This window comes from Lycorma delicatula, chromosome 1 (assembly GCF_047948215.1).
Source record: "Lycorma delicatula isolate Av1 chromosome 1, ASM4794821v1, whole genome shotgun sequence".
In the NCBI taxonomy this organism is placed as follows: domain Eukaryota; kingdom Metazoa; phylum Arthropoda; class Insecta; order Hemiptera; family Fulgoridae; genus Lycorma; species Lycorma delicatula.
In genome coordinates this window covers 253,202,278-253,219,246 of record NC_134455.1, presented here as the reverse complement: position 1 = coordinate 253,219,246, position 16,969 = coordinate 253,202,278, and the positions used below count along the sequence as shown (strand labels likewise).

The 16,969-nt window shown below is 28.3% G+C and overlaps 1 protein-coding gene across 1 annotated transcript in view; it reads right to left on the bottom strand.

The window, feature by feature from the left end:
• Positions 1 to 309: 309 nt before the first annotated feature.
• Positions 310 to 16,969, bottom strand: part of LOC142330472 (uncharacterized) — a 34,697-nt gene continuing 18,037 nt past the window's right edge. Inside the window, exon 2 of the mRNA XM_075375733.1 lies at positions 310 to 3,499. Coding sequence (XP_075231848.1) covers positions 3,189 to 3,499 — 311 coding nt within the window. The 3' untranslated portion in view covers positions 310 to 3,188. The remainder of the gene's footprint in view (positions 3,500 to 16,969) is intronic.

Below are 16,969 nucleotides of genomic sequence, written 5' to 3'. Positions count from 1 at the left end.
AGACAGCAGAACATTTTTTTTTTTTTATTACTGGCCTAGCCTATTAAACTTTATACTAACCTACTTCTTTTTTGCATTTCATATAAGCTTTAAAAATAAAGGCTTATATAAATGAATTATTCTATTTATCTAATATTGTTGATTTCATTAGTGTAAAAACTGAAGCCAAAATAATGTAAAAAAAATTAAAAGGTTTTATAAATTGATTGAATCTATAAAAACACAATATGACTTGGCATTCAAAAAAAGTATAAACAATGAATAGACTACAGGGTGTAGGAGGTAATAGAAAATTAAATACATACAATAGTTCTTTAACAATCAACATTTTATTTCAGTAATCTATTTATTATAGAGTTACTAACAAACAAAAGACGGTCTAAATATAACTTACAACATTATTAAATAAATAAATAAATAAAATTAACAACATTAATAAATAAACACAAACGACATAAATAATACAAATTACAAGAATTTCTATTTACAGTAATTAATGATTTTGTTGCACAAAATACTGGTTAGTAATACTTAATCAAAATCGTCTTGGTCAATCGTATCTTAAATTAAACTGTGAAATTAATTATAGGAATATAGGATGAACAAAAAGTATTGTATTTATTTACCAATGTTTCTTTTAGTAATTAATAGTTTGACTGCGGATGCAGAGATTGTATTATATTTTAGAAAATATTTTTATTAACTAATTTTTTTTTTTGCTTATTTCACTTTTCACGTTTTCACAGTGTTCATGTTTTGTTCAGTTTCTATTTAAGTAAAATTTAAGTCATTTGTAGTTTTCATTCAAGTCAATATGTCATCGTCTATAATGAGAACGTGGGGTTTTAAATATGTAATTACATAACAATTATTGTAATTATACAAAAAGAAATACATAATTTTAAGTAAAATTAACATTAAAAATAGAATAAATTCAAAATAAATCTAATTTTTGGCACAGCTGATACAAAAAAATTAATTTTAGTGTTTGACTTCTTTATATTGAAGAGACTTTACTATCATTTTTGCTTAAATACTTTAAAATTAGTTCATTCTGTAAAAAATAAAAATAGGTTGGACATAAAATTACCAAATTTAAAGAACTTAGAAAATATCTTTTCCTATTGCATAAAATCGTTGAACAAAATATATTAACAATTCTGGTAATTCTTTTTTAATGTTACTCATATAAACTTATTCAGTGAACTGTAAAGTAATAACAATAACTGCATTATTTTATTTAATTGAAGTTTAAGAAATACTTTATTTACTGAAGTTATACAAACACTAAAATTAACTTATTTCTTTTACAGTATTAGTAAGAGATACATATCGTTTATTCAAGTGCAGGATGCTTATATATTTTTACAATAATGCAATTTTTAACAAACCTCTTATAGCAACACCCTCTTTTTACAAATTCATTTTTTAATATGAAATTGACTAATTTACAGAGCATTTACAAAGCATTTTTCTATATGAAAACAACTAATTTCTTGCGATTGAATTTTTGCAACAATTCTCATTAGCTGTTTTAATCTACTAAATATGGTATAGTAAATAATAAATATAATAGTATAATGTAATAGTAGTAATAGTATAGTATACAGTGTTGTTAAACACAAGTCCTTTTATGTTTTAGGCTGTTGATTGAAGACAGAACAAAAGAAACGCTACTATTATTGTTAAAATTAAAATGTTAATATATAATAAAAAGTGATAGTTATCAGCCCATTTTTAATGTGAAATAATTTTTCATAATTTGAGCACTTTTTCTTACTGAATTTAGTTATTATATTAAAAAAAAAAAAATTTAACAATTACGTTCCAAATTTATAAATAATTCTAACTATAAACAATTGGTTTTTTACTGAAAAATGAGGTTTTGATGGGTTGGAGAAAATTTACAGAATTCATTTTTTAACACACAGTTGAACAGAAAGATAAATAATTTTTATTTTTGATTAATCTATTTATATAATACCTGTAGTTTGTATGAAATCATGCAACCGAAAACGAAACGAATCGTTTACATATAGTTGACTGAGCACAACTAATCTTCTGCTTATAATCCATCATATCCAGGGGTAAATTAAGACAAACATATTTAATAATTTAAAAAATTCTACTTTTTTTAACATAATTGCAAAAGCTGAATACAATATGACAAAGGATATTGTTCATCCTCAAAATCAGCATAGCCAGTTTCAACATGTCCTGTTTCAATTATACTACCAAAAATGAGGTTTGAGATCACAGTTGCTTTCTTCATTGAAGAGGACTTATTAATGTTCGATAGCAGGCTAAGCTTACCGTAATGCAGGTGACATTCAGCATTTAGAGTGGTGCATCAGGTCAGTTCACTACAAGGTCTGCTTTTATAATGAACCTCGTTACCTTAATTGAAACAATTTTTGTTAATGCCTCTTTTAACTTTATATGCTTTACATGCGATTCAGTCATAAGTTAGATTGAGATAAAGAAACAAATTAATGTATATATTTCCTTTGTGCAACAGTGCATGAACAATGTCAAAATTAAATATTAAATACAATGCTTTTTCTCAGCAAGGATATTATTTATTTTTGTTAAACCTTTTCCTTCTGTAAGAGAAATACATAATAATAATTAGGTTATAATTATAGAATAATAAAATGAAATAGTTTATTGTATTAAGTAAAAAATAAAATTTTGACAGGTTTAAATAAAAATGTATATACTACATTTAAGTTGAAGCTTATTTTTATTATTTAAAAAATATTCTAATGAGAAATTATTTCACAAGAATTCATAAAATAATGATAGTAATTCATAAGAATTATAAGATTTGTTTTATTACCTTTTATTGATCATTTCTTAACGTATATTTTTTTATTTTTAATTGCATCAATCCTTTCCCTAAGAAGTATACTTGAATATTCTGATGGAAGAAAAGAAATAATTGATCAACTCTAGCAGTAAAAAAATTTGAAGAAACAGTAAATTATATTACTAAATTATAAATAATCAAATACAAGAATAAATTTAACCTACATAATTTTGTCTCTAGTTCACATAGTGAACAGATTTAAAACACATACATTAAATAAATAATTCGTTCAGAACTTAATATATCTAATACCTAAAATATAATTTTGAAGTTATGACTGAAATGCTATGATTCGCTAGTACTGGTATTACAATAAACATTACTGAGTTGGTTTGTATGCACTGTAAGCTATGTCATGAGCTAATTCATTATCTCCACTCATTGCTCTCTTATCCCAACCTCCATGGCCTCCTCCAGATGACCATCCATGTTCGTGACCATGATCGTTCTTACTACTCAAAAGTTTCTTAAGTGTGATGAGGAGAGCTAATACGAGAGCCACCTTACTAATAATAAAAGCTTTTCCAGCTAGCATGAATAATGTGATAACTGCAATCGGTATTAACATCATCATTTTCATAGCACCAGCCATCATCATCATGCTCATCATCTTTTTCATTTTTCCACGCCCTAAAACAAAAAAAAAATATTAGTAGTAGTTTAAAAATTGAAAAAAATTACTTTTGTTAGGTATATACCTACAGTATTTTACATAAAAAAGTGAAAATACGAAGTAATTGTTTTACTTACTAAGAAAATACTGTAAAAAATGAATTAAAAAATATGTTAATATATAAAAGTAGAATAATAATGTTTTCAATATAAAATGTGTATAACAGTTGACAATAATTGAATGATTACATTTTTATTAAATAATATAATTCCTTTGGGTTCATCTTTTTTGTGCACCTGATAGAATAGTCAAGAGACTTTTTGCGTTTTATAATTCTTTTAAGAAAGCAAGGAAAAAATATTGTGTTGATATAATTTTTATAAAAATATGTTTTATAAAAATATTGCATAAAGTAAAAACCTAAGAAGGTTTACTAATTAATTTTTTCTAAATTAATCTGAAATGTGATATTAACAGAAATATATGGTTTCTTTAATTATTATATATAAGTGATTTTTATTAGGTAGTATCTGTCGAAATAATTTTTAAATGGTATGATTTTTCTTTACTTTTTCCGTTTAATATTAATTATACTATTTTTTATATATTTCAATTTGAAAAGGAAAGCATAACAACAAGCAACAACAGATAAAGAGTATTTAGTATTTTTGTTATGCATTCTTATTTTTATTCACATTTCGCTTTCATAAATAATTAATAAAAATAGAATATAGTAATAACGTTTGTTGTGTATTTATTCAATTTATTAACAGGTACAATTCTTCACTAGTACATGAATATAAAACTCTCCTTTATCTTATTCTGTCGATTTGTAGACGTTATAAGTATTAATTATTGATAACAGGAACCTCTCAGAAATAATTATTTTGGTCATGACACTATTTGTTAAAAAAACTGAAGATATAAGGAAAATACTGATCCTATGAACTAGTATCATTCAACACATCCTTAAGCTAATCTAACTATCATCAATGACATAATATTTTTTTATTATTAAGATACTCATATTTACGATATTTTGGTTTTTCAAAAACTATATTTAAATTATGAAACTTACGATACGTTTTGTACGAAATAAAAATTTTCTTTTTATTGTAAAGATATATAAATTACAGAAAATTAATTTTCAATGGCTTTTCTGTAAAAACATGAAGTTGACTTTTCTAAATTAGTACATTATTTGGGTACAATATAAAAATTTTGTTCCATAAAGTAAGAATACAGTTATGTTTATTAAGTGGTACAATATATATTATTAGTATTACAGTTATGTAATATTTTGTAGAAAATAGAAAATTCTAACGATGATGATTTGAAAAACTGTTTTATTCATTGCTCATTCATAAATTCTGTATTTTTATTCATTTTCCTAAATTAATCTAAAGCATATTTAGGTAAAGAGAATAATATTAAAAAAAAAAAAAAAAATAGCAAGTGTATCACTATTGTGATAATAGTAAGTGTATTACTGTTATTTGCAATATTGAGCTTGTTTTATTTTATTGATTTCGTAATACAAAAAAAAAATTATTATTTTAGCTACATTATTAGATTTTTTTTTTTAAATTATGCTAATTTAAAATTCCTTTAGCATATTTTTGAATTACCAGCTACTATATGAATCAATTTTACCATTATTTATACAATACAGTATCTGATTTATGTATAAATATTATTTTTTACTAACAGCCCAGCAATGCTTGGCTGTTGCTAGATTTGAGTATATATATATATATATATATATATATATATATAGATTAAATTATTACAAAGTTTGATAAAACATTAAGAAAATAAACATTAAGGAATTTCACAAAATTTAACCATTCCCTTTTCCCCCTTTACCATTATAATTTTTACCATATTATCTTTCCTCTTCCCTCTTCCCTCCTTTCCATTTCCTTCCCATATTTTTCTTTCTCTTATTTCCCTTTCTCTATTTCCATTTTTCTTTTCTACTTTCCCCTTTCCATTTCCTTTTTACCATTTTCCTCTTTTTCTTTTTTACATTTTCCCTTTCTTCCCTTTTCCAATTTTTCCCTTTCTCCCTTTTTCCCCGCGTGTAAATCGAACCAGTAGTTTTTTAGTCTATAGCGGACACACACATCGGAACCACTGAAATGGAATCATAAAATATTTATTATATGTGTTGCTTTTACGTCCAACAGATAGCGTTGTTTTTTGCAAAAAAGCATGTTTTTACCTGTCACAGGTGTGACATCTTAGGTACATAAATAGTAAGTATATAAAAACACCCGTATTCGAATGCAACGTTGTGTCAAAATTTCAAACCAATTGTTGAAGAACTTTCAGAAATTTAAGATTTTGAACAAAGGAACATCTACATTTTTATTTATGTAGATGACATTATTTTCTTGTACTTTTTTAACGTACTGTAAATGCAGACTAGTATTAAAAATAACCCCGCACATTTTTTTTTTTTTTTTTTACTATATAGCTAGCTTTTGTAAAGTAACAGTACACTATACTACATTTAGTGAAGTTAGTATTAGTCGATTGAAACACGCTAGGTAGCGATAGTTGTACCTATAGCATTTAGTCTTGTTCCTACGATGCTCGTCCCTCAAAGCGATACTTATTCAATTCTATTGAATAAGTATCGCTTTGAAGAATTGGATTTGTAATTTGAACTACTAATGAAAGAATTCTTTTAAAATTTAAGTATATTTTAGATCTTGTTCTTTTCTGTACTGCAGTTGTGAATTGCAATTGAAGAAAATGTACGAACTGTTGAAAATTACAAATAAAAAATACCGTTGTTTGTCTGTTTTCCTGATAATAATGCAATTTCAATATTCCATAACTTTGATAAAACATAAAAGATAAAAATATACTAACGCAAAAAATAATGGATAAACTCAACAAAAAAATTGTGATTGTCGCTAAACATTTAAATTAATTTTTCTTTATGGTTTCATCAATAGGTAACATTTAAAACTCGTTTTTTTTTGTTCTTTATTAAACTTTTTTTTTTAATAAACATCTAACAATGAGATCTATCACAGCCATCTGGTAGTGAAGAATGCAGTCCACTCTAAACGTTACACAGCGATACGTATTTGAAGTACGACGCTGTCTTCATTTTATGCTTAGGTAAACCGGCATACAATTTTAACGACGATTGAGAATTTCTCATCGTTTTAATGGAAATTCTTTTTTTTGTCACAACCCTATTTCAATTCCTATTGTTAAATGAAGTTAATGCAAAAAAACGTTTTCTGCCTTTAATGGAAATGTAAAGCATTATTATTATTATTTTTAATTGGCCGCAATGTTAAAACCGGCAAGTTGGGCTCAAAACTGTTCTGTAGCACAGGGTATTTTTTGGATTACCTGTTTCAAATATCATTTTCTGTTGGCTACATTTACATTTTAACTTTATAAAAATTTAATTCTCATTTAATACTAAATTCCACATAATAAATTGAATATTATTTCCATAAAAATATATAACTCATTAATTTATTTATACTATCAGTGAACTCTATTAATTTTGCTAATTTGTAAAGTGTATTTGTTGTTATTTTTATCACTGATAGTACTACATTATTAAATATATATATATATATATATATATATATATATATATATATTTACACACGGTGTGTCACGAAGCTCTTCCGAAACTTTCATAACCCATTCAACTCGTGAGAAGAATAATATAAAAAGTTCTTGTAACATATATTCTAAAATGCTTCGTTTGCGAGAATCGGCTAGTGAAAAATTTCGTTTGGATTTCAGCTACCCCATGAAATGAGATCATTTTGAAATTTTTAGGATGTTAGTTAAGAGATACGGTTCGCCTTAGAACCGTATCTCTTGTAGTTTTGAGAAAGTTGGGGTGTGAGCCTATAATTTGGGTTAAAAAACCCTGGTTTTTATGTTTAACGTACAGTAACTTTATTAAATGGACAATAAACACATAAAACTTTTAAACAGACTTGTAGAAAATTTAATTCTGAACAAAATGATATAAGTAAGATAAATCAAAGAAAAGTTAGAAAAATTCTACATTTCTTTACAAGCAATACATTACTATATTTGTCAGAAATGTACTTTTTTAAGGTAAACAAAAACCAAGTTCATTTTTGATGATGTGAAAGATTTTTTAAAACAAAATTTGCTGTTAAAAATTTCTGTTTAAAAAAAAACTGTAAATTACACAATTATAAAATAAAAATAAATAAATAGAAATTATTTAGGTAATAATTTTTTTATTAATGACAGAAATTGTGCTGTCGTTGGCAAAGGTTTACTGTGAGTTTTAGTTTGAAGGTGATCAATTTGCCATTGAAGTAATGGCAAAAAAGCAATTACAAGAGAGGAATACCCCGGTATGGAATTCATTTTGGGTTTGTGTAATGGTAATCCTACAACTGCTACAGTAGAATATGAAATACGTTTTCCGAGTTCCAGGATTCCAGATCCGAAAACAACTAGTGCGATTTTTGGAAATATTCGGTAATCAGGTTCACTACCTAGTATTCTTCCCAGCTACATACGATCTGTCCAATACGAAGCTGTTATTGATGAAAATATTATCCATGCAGTTCAGGGGTCATCATACAACGTCTTTCTAAGCGGATCGGAGTTTCGCATTCGATGGTTTGGAGGACACAAAAAAAACAAGTTTTATCCTTATCTCTCTCCAGGAGACGGTCCGCTTCGCTTGGAGTTCTGGAACTGTTGTAATACAAATCAACAACCCTACAAGCATGCTTTGCTTTTTACAAATTTCACTCGTGATGGCGTCAGCAATTTATGCGATGAGCAGATATGGGCAGAAGTAAGTCCTTGTGAAACGATGGAAGACAATTTTCAACACCGATTTAGCGTCAATATATAGTACGGCCTTCTTCATAATCAACTGTTTCATATTACCTGATTGCTTAAATGTTAAGGTCTACTTGGACTTTCTTCAAGAAAAATTGCCGCAGCTGCTTGAAGATGTTCCTTTAGCACCGAGACACAAAGTATACATCCAGCACGATGGCGTGCCTCCCCACTTCAAATGTGCTGTTTCCACCCACTTAAATCATAACTTCCCTGATAAATGGGTAGGTCATGGAGGTCCACATTGCTGGCCACCATATTGCCTGATCTAACACCTTAAGACTTTTGCCCGGGGATGGATGAAAAATATTGTATGCAAAACAAAAATACATTTCTCGTGAGGAATTAATTGTCCGTCTTATGGATGCGCTGAGCAACTTAAAGGACAGACTTAAACTAAAAAGAGGAACAAAAGCACTACAGAAGCGTGTTGAAAATGGCAGGCTCATTTTTAAACATTTATTATAAACTGGTACGTATAATGATCTTTAAACCTTTCTTTTTTTAAATTCAACTTATCTTACACTATTTGGTTAAAAATTAAAATATCTACATTTAAAAAAAGAGTTGTTATGTGTTTATTACCCATTTAACAAAGTTATTTTAGTCAAATATGAAAAATAAAGTTTTTTTACCTTAATTTATTTGTTTCACCACAGATTTCTCAAAAAGTACTACCGATACGGTTTTGGAATAAATTTAATTGTATCTTTCAGATCAAAAATCCCAAGAAACCACTAATTCTGCCCCTCAATTAGTCCTAAAAATTTCAGTAAAACCTCATTTCACCGGATAGGCTGAAACCCATAGCGAAATATTACACTAGCTGTATCTCGCAAATGAAGCATTTTAGGACGTATTTATACGAACTGTTTCCATTATTTTCACGAGTAGAATAGGTTATGAAAATCCCGGGAAAACTTCGTAATGCACTCTCTGTATATATATATATATATATACACATACACAGTAAAGTAGGGCTTGAGCTGATATTATAATGTACAATATTGAGCTAAATGGTACTAATAAAATACCGTTTAATGTCTTCCACTTCATAACATCTTTTTCTTACTTTATCTCCACCCACGTTCCCTGCTTAGAATATTCAATTTAAAACATTTATTAACTACATTTTATAATATATATTTCCTTAACTGGCAGGATCTATTATAGAGGCACGTGGTTCTCATGGAACGAAGTATTTCAGTACTATCTAGAATTACATTATATTCGCGAAGAGGTCAAATGGTTCGGTTCAGATTACGGTCAGCGGTTAGGTAATAATGTAACCTTTCTAACAGTTAGTCTAAACAATAGCGAAAATGTCCGGTGATTGAAAACCTACATGTGCTGGACTTAAAACAATCTGATTTTTAATCTCTTTCAATATCAATTATATGAGTATGTTTCTATGCCTTGAGAAACCTAGCCTCTTTCCATTTGTCTCCATGAGCTTGTTATGTTATTTTTTTATCTTTTTCTATTGTTTAATAATGTTATAAATCTTTTTTGTTTGATTTTCTTTAGTCCTTTGTGAGCATGTACCTATTTGAGTATATATATATATATATATATATATATATATATATATATATATATATATGTACTTATAAAATTTATACCTTAACCTGTATGTAATAATTTATTTAATCTTAATGTACATGTAGTTTTATTGAGGGTGTTCGCTAGAACCCGTCACCATGTGATTTTGTATTACGATTTATTTGTAGTTCCATATTTTGAACCGATTCTAAATAAACAAATTGTGAGGCCAAAAAACCTTTTGTTCATGAATTAATATAACAAAAATTTACTTAGGTCTATAATAATAGTTTTTATTGTTAAGTTTTAGACTATATCATTAAAAGTATAAACTACATACATGAAAACTATATGGCTACACTTATATAAATAAACGCTATATTAAATGCGATATTATATGAAAAATTTACTGATTATTTCCCAGATTTTTGTATCAATATTTTGATAAAATCAAGGAATAACAGATGAGCTACATTTTTTTTTATCATACTCGTATTCTACTATTAATTGAAATTTTAATGCAAAATTACTGCGTATTTCACGATTCATGTAAGTGGGGTAAATTTTAGGAAAACACTGCGGGAGTTTGTTTCCTTTGAAACAGATTTTCTGATGAAAAATCGTGTAGAAATAATATCTGAAAAGATCATAATAAACTATATCGTACGCGCGCGCGTATGTAATTATGCGCGCGCACGTGTATACTTCTTTAAATATATATAATATATGAATATAAATATATTTTCCTTTCTATGATCGAATAATATAATTAATCGTAATGCACTAATTTGTTAAATATAATTGTTTATTTCTGTTTAATTAATTATTTTTTTGTTTATCTATTATTATTTATGAATTAAGGGATAACCTATAACCCTCCCACAGAAGAGGACTACACATATTTAATAACTCTAATGTCTTATGTGATTTGTATTTGTAACTCTTATTTTTTCAAACCTCTTTATATTATTTTACCATGATTGTAGCGGTTGTCCTTTCTTTTTTCAGCACTCATAGTAACCTTACATTGACCATTCTGACAAACCAAAAATATCGATTTTGCGTTTCTTTTAAGATGTACCTTACTTTTTACTGTTGCAAATCGTAGTTTTAGAGAATCGGTTCTTTAAAATTCTGGTGACATAATCAATGCAGAACTTTTTTATCAATACTGAAATTTTTTATTAACACTGCAGGATTTTTTTTTTTTAATTTTGGTTAGTAAAATAATAATATTTTTACTATCGATGGAAAATACCGAATCCATGGTGTTGTCAAATCCTTCTTTACATAAATATTTATCAGAAAATAGAGACCGACTATACGTGTAATTCTGAGAACGTTGAATTCGATTACAGATTATCTAGGGGTTGTTTAAGACAGATATCTTACCGAGTATTTGGACCTGTTCTATTCTTTGCTTCAAGAAGGCTGTAAAGATATTGAAGAAATTTATTCTGTATATGTAGTTCAATTTTTATTAATTAATTAAAAAAAATAATTTAATTTAATAATCTATATGAATTAATCTGTAATACATGATAACGCTCAACTGATATGAATTACAGGTTATAAAACAATACTTTTTGAATTCTTGAGAATTATTTTACAAAGAGGAAATATAAAAGTCTAGTCTAGATAAATATCAACGATTGTGTTTATTAAACACAACATTTCGTGAAACTATTTTACGCTTTAATCGTTCTTCTAATTAATATTATTTTCTTTTTTTGTATATGTATGATCCAAAGTACGTGATTTTGTTTAAATTTTTAAGAAAATATATATAATTAAAAGTGTAAAAAAATATTAATTATAACTATTTTCGGTTTAATTTAAAGTTCATCCGGTATTTGGGTTAAAGATGTTAAATAAGTATAAAAAAATATTTGTTAAAAACCAGTTTGAGTAGGTGATTGCGCAATCGTAGGTAAACGCGTGTAATTGTGTCTGAAATCGCATTTTTAAATCTGACATATTTTCCGTTAGAATGTCCTTAGGTAAAATTATTTAAATTTATATTATTAACATGAACTAGAAAAAGTTTACAATAAATTGTTTTATTTTCAGTCTAAACTAAAAGTAAAAAAATATGCTATCATTTTTGATACTTCTGGATTCTTAATCGCTCTTATCTTTTTAATAGTCTTCCATGAACGTCCCCTTTTATCTGACCTACAAACAGTACGTTCAAAAGAATGGGTATCATATCAATCTAGGTATTTTCATGCCATTGATCTGAATTCAAAACCTGCTTGTTTTATCTTTTCATGCTTTATTAATACGCCCCACTGTGCCTGAAACGTGAACTTTTCTTTACAAAAACAAAAAAATAAAATAATCAGATGCTTATAATTTATTTTCAGAACTACGCTGTACAGTAATTTAATCCGAATGCAATCGTTGTATTAATACAAGAAGTAAATCTCTACTTACATTTGAAGTGTAAAATGAAACATTGCATCTACAAAATAAGTACCATATCTCCCACCTCTTTAACCAAAATTAAACGGCATCTACAACTCAAACATATAAATCTGAAGATAATCCAATCACTGGTGTGATTTTTATACATAGGGCATTAATGCTATTCAATTTTGGATACAATTGGACAAGGCTACAGAAAGGTAAGGGACGTATAAGGTTCGTATCTCTCTGAAGGTTGGTCTGCTGTTTACTTGACATCTCCAGGCTAAATGGATAAATTTAATGAAATTTGGCACTATGAATTTTTTACATGAGACATTGATGCTTTTCAATTTTGGTCACAGTTAGAATACGGTGTAGATTGTTTTTCTACTGCTGTACAGCGTCTTTCTTACTCTACGTTTATGTAGTTAATTTTACGGTGGTTATAAACTTATTTTTTAACGTTTTCCCCTTGGAAATTTAAAATACGAAAAAGGATGATAATCTGGAGGAAATACCTTCTCAGGAGCTATCAATCAGTGATGTTTTGATTGTTCTAGATAAAGTAGTAACGATATTGTAAATGTAAATGTTATGAAATAAAGTCTTTACATTCTCTGATCCAAATATTTCATCAATTAAAATTTTATTTGTTTATAACTCTGGAACCAATAAAAATAAGTACCAGTTATGATATTATCGTTGAAAAGCTTTCAATGAGGGTATATTACTACAGTTAAGAAAAAGTCCAAAATCCAAATATTTTGGATTTTGGGCCTTTTTGGACAATTTTAGTCTAGTCGATTGCAATAAAAATGGGAGGTGCACAACTAGATGTTACAGCACTTCTAAATCCAAACTTTCAACATTCTACTGCTAATCATTTTTGTGTTATGCGAGATAAATACGTACGTACGTAGAAACGTCACGTAAAAACTAGTCAAAATGGATTCAGGGATGGTCAAAATGGATATTTCCGTTGAAATCTGAAAACCGAACTTTTTCGCGATCACAATACTTCTTTTCTTTACTTCGAACAAGGAAGTAAAAAAAGTAACTCTCAGTAAGTTAATACAACAAGCTGTTTTTACAATAAGCTGTTATGAGTAAGGTATTTTTTGATTTGTACTTACTGTTAGGTTACTGCATTAACGAACGAAATGCGCAGCATTACTAAGGTAATAGAAGTTACTATATGAATAATCACATGTGTTCCAAGAATAGTTCATTGCAAATTTAATTTGTACAAAATATATTGATTTGTGTTTTATTAATAATCAGTACTAATAGAAAATTGATTTATCTATTAGCAGTTAACTGTTAACAAAATGAAATTTTTAATAAAAAAAAATCTAAAAAAATAAAAATGCTGTTTTATTTTAAGTTAAATGACTTTCCGTATTCTTAGTTGCAATAATTGGTACCTGATAACAATGTCAATTAGAAAGGTCCATTATCTATGTTTTATATTATAGAAAATTCGTTAAAACACTATGTTAATTCAACTGATAAACTTTTGTTGACCGATTAAATTATCTGCAACAGCTATAGTCTACTAATTGATTGTTTACGCAGCAGGATAATCGAAGACAATTACTGTTACAAACAGAAATTGCTGAAAAGCAATTTTTTTTTATTTCACTTGTAATTTTAGACCTTTTCCATAAATCTGACTACAGTTTGAGTAAATCCTCTTTTTATTTGTTCAATAATTTGACAAATACTGAAAAAATAAGTTGTCACAAAAATTAAATGAATAAAAAGAAAAAAATTAGGGAGCCAGCAATAATATTATTTGATCGTTCCCTGTTCTTCTGAATTTGATACATTTAAAATAGTAGGCGTAAACTGTGTTCAGTTTTTCTTCCGTCTATCATCAGTAGACCACTCCGTAAATGAAAAGTTACCATCATCAAATTACATAGATTTAAAAAAAAAACATGAAATTTTCCACTAAACAATCTTTTAAATAGTTTACCTTAAAAAGTATATTTATATTCACACTTTCCGAATGATGCAAAGGTAAAGTAATCCAATGCAATTTTCAGATTGTGGGCAGTTATAAAATTGTACAATCAATTTCTTAAGATACCACAACGATCTTGTCTTTTAGTGTATTAATATTTAAATATTGAACCAATACCATGTAAACACATTTGCTTAAATATTCAGAGAAAAAGTAATGATAATCTATAAACGGAATGCCTGTAGATGGGATGAAGTAAACGGATGGATCAATTTCAACTAAATTATTTGAAAAAATCAGAAATTGCTTTTAACTATCTGTGTTTTTTCTGTTTGTTGCAAGTAGTTGGAGGTATTTTAGACATTTACGAAAAATACATACGAAGTGTGGGTCAATAAGAGAAAATCAATGAATCTTTATGTTTCACTTAACGGTCGATCATCTTAACTAAAAGAAAATACTGTCGACACGTAACGACAGACCACTTCCCGATGATAACATGATTACAAATATATTCCCCGTTTCGATCAGCAAGATTCTGTAATAATTATTCAACCTGGTGGGTGGTATAGAGCACACACTGTAACTGATGCAGCTATAGACGCTATATAACGGAGTGAAACTTCATTACAACAGATTTTGAAACTGCATATTAAACGGTTCCATACAAAATTTAAACGGTTCAGGAATTTTTACTCAAGATTCTCAGAAATGCTCGCATGCAGAATACCATTCTGTTTTGATAGATTTTTAGAAAAATCTTATGAGTGAAGAAAGCTCATATTCATTTAAATGGCTGGAAACAAGCAAAATTTCAGTTTCTTGTTTACTGAAACTCCCAGACTACTGTACCATTTCACCATTGATACAGTGTTACGGTTGATGATTATCGGTCCGTATTTTTTCCGATTGAAAAGTCAACAGAAACCGTCATTGGGGCTCCGAATCCTCAACATCCTCTGGTCTGGGTATTAAGAATATATGGGTACCAATATATGATTCAAACATGATAGAACGACAACGAATACAGCCAAAGCGCCAATAATTTTTCTTTTAAACTTTTCGATAATCTACTTTTTTCACGAAATCAGTTGGAAACTTTATGGTTCCAGTTTTGATGGGTTATAAGTTCCACATAATCATTTCCTGTATTATGATGTTAAATCTCTCTGGAAGGAGATACAAATTGAATCATCCTGCAATAAGTTAGTGATGAGGGGTGTAATGGAGCGAACGGGAATTCAAGAAGATGATGTTAACAGAAATCAATTACTTCAGCAAGCAAGAGCTGGCTATTGTTCTACGTACAGTTTCTATTAGATTGGTAAAATTAAACTGGTAAATAAGTTCCCTTTTACAAATTACTGTAGGTTTTTTACAATACTTTTTGTACATCCTGTTGAAAACAAAATATGCATCTATTTCGATTTACCCAATTTTGAACAAATGAGGAAATGCAAAATTGTTGTAAGGTGATGTACAATGTATTACGTAATATTTTGTACCATTTTTTTGTTTTTTTATATTTAAGTTGTAGAAAGCCAGGTAAGTCCGTAAACGACGTATCTTCATAGATATATATGTAAGTTAACTTCCTATTCTTTCTAAGAACGTTGAGAAGTTCTTCCTTCAGAGACTATGGCCAATTTTAATAAGCAATAACATTATCCCATATAATCAATTTGCCTGTAGAAGCGGCCATTTATCCGTCGAGCAACTCGCAAAATAGTCAGTGTTATCTAAAGATGTCTGGAAAGAAAGGAATATTGCTCAGCGGCTTTATTAGACGTACAGAAAGCCTTTGACGTAGTTTGGTTACCTGGCCTTCTTTAAAAGTTAAAAGTCAAGTCTTACTTAACCGTTTTATATAGTGCTACATAGTTACCTAGATGGATGTTTTTCACACGTTAGCTACAACCAGGAACTATCTAACTACATCAACACTCACTCAAGGGTTCCACAAGATTCAGATTTGGATCCGTTTTTTTTATTTGATCTTCACTGCAGACTTCCCCGGTCCGGATAATGTCACAGTTGTATCTTTTGCAGATGACACAGCAATCTTGGCGGTTGATGGCGGCGCAAATCTAGCCTTCGGTGAACTACAATCTAAATTTGATCTTATTAATATGTGGCTGTATAAGTGGAAGATAAGAGTAAATCCTGCTAAGTCAGATAACTTATGACGAGGAGAGTTGATTGCCCTCGAATCATCTGTATAATACTTATATCCTTGATACAAACGCTGTGTAACACCTGTGTTTGCACCTAGATCGTCGTATGACCTGTAGGGATTACACAAAAGAAAAGAGGAAGCAAAATCAGGTTAGATTTATGAGGTTGTACTGGTTGCTGGGTAGGAAATCTCACTTATGTCTATCAAATAAATTATTCTTATACAAGGAATTCCGAAACCGGTATGGAACTATGATACAACTTTTAACAACAACATTGAAGTCATCCAGCGATTCCAAAACAAAATACTTAGGGGTATAACAGAGATGATGTGGTTCGTAAGGAATAATGAGGTCCACGATTATCTAAGAAATCCATAAATTCGTGAAATGTCGTGAGTAAGCACGGACTACATATCTAGTCTAAATTCTATTGGCAATATTGGGCACTTTAGATGATTACAAAGCTCCATGTGTTAGACCTGGGTGATATATGACGGCAGGATATAAAATCCATAGAG